At 34.6% G+C, this 6,000-nt stretch overlaps 1 protein-coding gene across 1 annotated transcript in view; it reads right to left on the bottom strand.

The window, feature by feature from the left end:
* Positions 1–274: 274 nt before the first annotated feature.
* The window catches only part of ATG3 (autophagy related 3), a 26,876-nt gene continuing 21,150 nt past the window's right edge, over positions 275–6,000 (bottom strand). The window contains exons 8-12 of the mRNA XM_058731422.1: positions 5,401–5,435; positions 4,996–5,151; positions 3,872–3,999; positions 2,123–2,191; positions 275–544 (exon numbers count right to left, since the gene is read on the bottom strand). Coding sequence (XP_058587405.1) covers positions 463–544; positions 2,123–2,191; positions 3,872–3,999; positions 4,996–5,151; positions 5,401–5,435 — 470 coding nt within the window. The 3' untranslated portion in view covers positions 275–462. The remainder of the gene's footprint in view (positions 545–2,122; positions 2,192–3,871; positions 4,000–4,995; positions 5,152–5,400; positions 5,436–6,000) is intronic.

The raw sequence follows: 6,000 nt of genomic DNA, 5'->3' as shown, positions 1-6,000 counted from the left end.
AGGGAGATGAGACAGACAGAGAGAGAGAGAGAGAGAGAGAGAGAGAGAGAGAGAGAGAGAGAGGATGAGCACAATTAGGGGAGAGGCAAGGAGAGAGGATCCCAAGCAGGCTGTGCACTGACAGCTCGTTGGGCTCGATCTCAGGAACCGTGAGATCATGACCTGAGCCGACATCAAGAGTCAGATGCTTAACCAATTGAGCCACCCAGGTAGCCCCCATTTCCAGAGTTCTAAAATACTACTATCATCTTTTGATAAGAAGCAAGAAAAACAGTCTCTTTACACTCATTTTTATTAAACAAATAAGGCTGGTAGTGGAACTTTTTTTATTTAATGCATAAACATATAAGTCCCTTTATTAGAGAAATTGTACATATTGGTGTATATGGTCAATGTCACATCTATGGGTTAATTCTTTAAAAATCAGAACCAGTAATTAGGATAAATTCTATGCTCTCTTCGTTACATTGTGAAGTGTCTTGTGTAGTCATATTCTATTGTTGGAATGACAGCTTGTACGAACTTCAAGAAAATTAGAAGATACCTAAAGGTCTTTAGCTAAGGAAAATTGTTTGGTAAACAGTACTAGGATTTAAGCTAACATTGTAATTATCCTTATTAAACAATTTCTCAGAAAAAAATACATAAGACAAAATCTTAAGTATATTAAAAAATAATTCATGGAAGTTTTTGTCTATTCAACATGAGGTTCTCTGTAACTTGAAGACTGCTTGACCTACTCCCATTTAGTATTAAAATGTGAAACTTCCTAATAAGTATGAGTTTGCATGAGCCCATTTTTTTTTTTTTTTTATATAAAAGTGAGAACAAGGTTGTTCATGTTTAAATGAGTGGGAAATGGTTCCTTTACTGCCTATTAGTTTGTTAGAAAATAACATAGGGTAAAAAATATAAAAGCACTGAAGCAAAAGAGAAAAAAATAATTAAGTGGAAACCCTCCATAAGGACTGATTGTAGTTAGTGTATGTACTTGCCATACAATCTGCTACACTAGACTGTGTTTAATAAAATCCTGAATTTTTTTCTATGTTCCACTGCACCTGAAAATATTAAGACCTTAATTTTTATTGGGGGAACTGATGACTCAATTATTAAACACAGAGTGTTACAAGTCGCTACCCAGTCTCCAACACAGAGATGAATGCTCAAGTTATGCGCAATAGGGTTTCAGGAATCAGACTGGCTTGGTCCGAGGGTTCCAGGTTTGTTTCAGTGTCAAATAAGCCCAGTGTTCTTCTGAGGGACACACTTTATTAGCAATTTTTAGGTCCTTTACAGTTCTAAGACAGGGGTGACCCCTCACAGTCTACATCTAACACTGAGTGGCAAGAACCAAGTGTTATATCAATCTAGCACCAAACTTATGTAAACTATTTGGCATCTACATTATTGACTTTGGCTGCTTTTGCCAAATCCATGCTATGGGTACATGTATTTCAGGATCCAGCAGTTTACTTAGTTTATTCTTGTCAACCCCAGAAGTAGGAAAACCATAGTAAGATATAAGAAGGGTGCTCTTAAAATAAAAAAGATACTATATTTTAAGAATATATGAAATATACTTCGTGTGCTTTACTTTTTATTAACCTATTAAGCTGAATTCTGTTTCAGAGACCTCAGAATGACACAACCTAACTTTACTTTTACCTGATGGGAAGCACATTTTTTAATAATAGTTAAACTGGAAATATACTTAGGGAAAAGATACTCATGTGTTATCCTCTAAATTAGTAGGTTACTCTTCTTTTTGCCCGTTTTTTTCCATTAAGAGCAATGGTTCTATATTGACATACTCTTAGCCATTGCCTCTTCCACAAACAAAAGCAACTAGCAAGCTGCTACCTAGACAAACACACTGACCGAGGTTCTGTCATAAGGCAGGGCTGATGGGAGCACCAAGGAACATGTGCTCATCATCTGGACAAAGCATAACTATCACAATATGGCATTTTCTAAATAAAGACTCCCATTAAGACTTCCAGATATGAGGGGCTAAAACAAGTTATAGGTACTGTGTCATTAACATTATACTACATGTCCCAAAGAGGAAAACAATCCTAGGAGCCAATGTGCCACTAATGACATACACAGGTAAGGATACATATGAACACCAAGTTCTCCCCCTCCTTCTGCAACAGTCTCAATGATTTTCTTCATCACCTCAGCATGCCTAAAAGCAAAAGAATAAATAAATCTTATCAGCATAGATTAGATCAAAATAGGAAAAGCAAGGAATCTACCTTATTAGTGTCAGTAAATTAATTTTAACGTAATAGTTATATTATAAAATATTCTCCTTCCTATTCCCAAACAAATCAGATTGTTGAGTCATGTAGAATATTTTACTGGAGCTCAGGCTAAATTTTAAAAGCTATGGTAGTCATAAACACAATGGCACTAGTTAGCTATCCTACAATGCGGGCTGAAGGAGTTTGGGGGATAGTGCAGCAGAAAACTAGAGAAAAGGGAAACCATGCCAGGGTATAATTGCAGAGCAAGGGCTATGTGCTCTAAGAAACAAGAATTATACCAGGCAAATTCAAAAAACCTACATGGTAACAGCTAATCAAAAAAAAAAAACAAACAAACAAACAAAAAAACAAAGACATATTTACAATGCTGGGATTTCAGCTGCTCAAATATTTAGCTGAGAATAAGCCCCTGCTCACTCTCTCTCAAAATAAAAATAAAATACAGTTTAAAAAAAAAAAAAAAAAAAAAAAAAAAGATTCTCAGAGTCCTGAGAATCCAAAAACATAATCTGAGGTGGCCCATGGCCAGGCCTAAAATGTACTTGAAATCTTACCTTATAGGCCCCCAACTTTTTGCTACTTACATTGTATAATACAGCCATTTATTAAAACGTTTAACATTAATTACCAGTTAAATTACTTATCTCTTTTCCCTAACACAGCTAAGAAAGAGACATGCCTCAGTTTGATAAGCACCATCCTAAAACCTCAAACCATCAGAGAAGGCAACAAAATAAAATGAAAACCTTTCAGATAATTCAAAACTAAAACTAATGACTCTTGAATTACTTTTCAGTTAGCAATATTAACAACTCTTGACATAAATAAACTGGAAAAATGAACTAGGCTTTCTATTGGATAAAGTATGAGGACAAAGAGGTTGCAAAAAATAAGAAGAAAATACTAAGAATTTTTAAAAACTAGAATGTTGTATCTAATTAGTCAATGGAATACCAAAGTTTTCATCCAAAAAATATTGTTACCAGAATTTCTCAGTGATTTGTAAGAGTTACCCATTAGAAATAACAGAGTAAATTGTGCATATAGAGCCCGCTTCACTTACTTGGCCCTAAGAAAACACAATGATGCAAAGAAAATCCCAAACAGTAGGGCTGAATATCTCTTAACTGGAGACTAAAGGAAAATAGAAACTCTGAATACATCTTCCTTCACTAACCAATAAAAGGAGATAAATAAAAAACACAAGGATAACTTTATACTCCACATTCATAGCAAGATTTATCACAATAGGGCAAACCATGTCTAAATGATGAGTACTTTTTAATCTAAAAAGCATCTTCTAAACTATTCTTGGAGCTGAAAACAGTAAAACCACAAAGATCTATACTACACTATAGCTAAACACACAAAGAGAACAAAAAATAGTCTTATTAATTAAACTTAAAATAAATTGGTCTTTTTCCTTTGTTCTTACATATTTAAGCACAAGAACCTTTCTAAAAAAGACAAAAGAGAATTTTACTTGCTTATTAAACTTTTCTGTTAGGACACTTTGTTTACAGACTCTCAAGTAATAAATCCTTATGGACACACAACACAATACACACACACACACACACACACACACACACACACACCTGCACGGGTGAACTGAACACATAGGAGGAGGTGGGAGATGAGGGTGATTTTCAATGGTCACTGTTTTCTTCACATGATCTTGACTGATGTCTTCATACATGTGTTCAACTGTTAAAGGCTGCCTTTGCTGAAATGATAAAAAATGTTTTGAAATCACTGTTTAAAATCTTTCAAGCCTGGGGCACCTGGGTGGCTCAGTCAATTGAGCATCCAACTTTGGCTCAGGTCATGATCTTGCGTGGTTCAGAAGTTCAAGCCCCACATTGGGCTGGCGGCTGTCAGCACAGAGCCTGTTTCAGATCCTCTTTCCACCCCCTGCTTGCGCTCTCTCTCAAAAAACAAAAACAAAAACAAACAAACAAAAAACACTTAAAAAATTTCAGGCCTAAACTTCAATGTTTAAAATAGATATATCCCTCCTCCCATATCACCTGCAATACACTATTACAGACTATTTAGAATCACCAGACTCTTTGGGGAAGAAATTACAATTTATTTATACTAGGGAAAGGAGGAAGGAGTCTGTACACCAAGGTTATATAACTTCAGCTGCAGTAAAGATTCCACAAAAAAGTAAGTTCATAGCTGTCGAAACAATTTTATAACTTTTTAATTCATCTTTGGGGCCTATTTTGTTTTACTTTTTTATTTTCCCATTTATAGTCATAAGAATGACATACATGTTAAAACAAGTTGATTTTATTTCAGTTATCCCTTAATTCAATTACGTAAACAAGTTAAAAAAAAAAAAAAAAGGTTTTCCGTCTTAAGGAAAAAAAACACACGCAACATGATCATTTTGTAAATGTCTTATGTACGCAACAAATGTAATGCCCCCAAAATTTAATATAAGAAACTAAGTTCAATTTCTCTTACATTATGAATGAATAACCTCAATAACAAAGCAATAAATATGTAGCAGATTATTTCTGTTTAATTCTTAGTAGTGTTATTGTCACACTGAATAATTCATAGTTTCTTTAAAATAAGAATCAAGTTCAGTATTAATCATGAAATTATAAAACAAATGATTTCTAAAATTTAAAAGGTCACAGTATATACACATGGACCTAATGACAAAGGAAGTAAATCCAAAAATTATAAATATATTTTCTGTTTGTACCTCATCATAGCCGAACAACCATAGCCGTGGTGTCTGGTAATATTTATCATAAGTGATATAAAGGTCGTAAGTTCGCGTTTGCAAAATAGCATCTTCACCTCCAGCATCAGTTTTAGCTTTACAAGCTTCTACCATTTTCCTTGTGTCTAGGGTAGCCTAGCAATAATGGAGAAAAATTTATAGCCGTTAAAATTGTATGAATGTAACAATTTAGAAAAGGTAATTTTCCCACCTTGTATTTTTTTCCAAAAACAAATAGAACTTAAAAGTCAAAGCTAAAATGTTATACGCTATAACCAATGTAAACATATAAATAAAAGTTTACTGGAAAGATCAAGATACTATTAGAAATATTAATCAGCAAGTTTATTCAGTAAAAGTTAACTAAAAACTCAATTTACAAACCTCATCTGTTTCCAACAATCCACTCTCTTCATATTCTGTTATAAAAAGCAACAAAAGATTAATCAAGTACAAGATTTCTTAAACCAAATAACATATACTACTTCAGAGTATCATTCAAAACCTGGGTTTTTGCTTTTGTTTTTACTTTATTTACTTATTTATTGACTTTTTTATTTTGAGAGAGACAGAGACAGCATGAGCAGGAAAGGGGAAGAGAGGGGGAGAGAGAGTCCCAAGCAGGCTCTGCACTGTCAGCACAGAGCCTGACACAGGGCTTAAACTCACGAAACCATGAGATCAAGACCTGAGCCGAAACCAAGAGTCGAACGCTTAACCGACTGAGCCACCCAGGCACGCCTGCTTTTGTTTTTAACTGAAGATACTGAATAGGTATGAGTGGGCTAATTCCACACTTCCAAAGCAGCACTATACCTGACAAAGCCAGAGAACATCAGCATGGCAAGGCTTGGTCCACGCTACTGTCTATTAGCAATACCAAATGGCATGATACTGTAGAACCCTCAGTGACTCCACTGTATAACATAAGGCTGTTTATATAATTGCATAAAGTGTGCTTATTAAAATCATCAGTGACTTCCT

This window comes from Neofelis nebulosa, chromosome 5 (genome assembly GCF_028018385.1).
Source record: "Neofelis nebulosa isolate mNeoNeb1 chromosome 5, mNeoNeb1.pri, whole genome shotgun sequence".
Taxonomy (NCBI): domain Eukaryota; kingdom Metazoa; phylum Chordata; class Mammalia; order Carnivora; family Felidae; genus Neofelis; species Neofelis nebulosa.
This window is presented reverse-complemented; position numbering and strand designations above follow the sequence as displayed.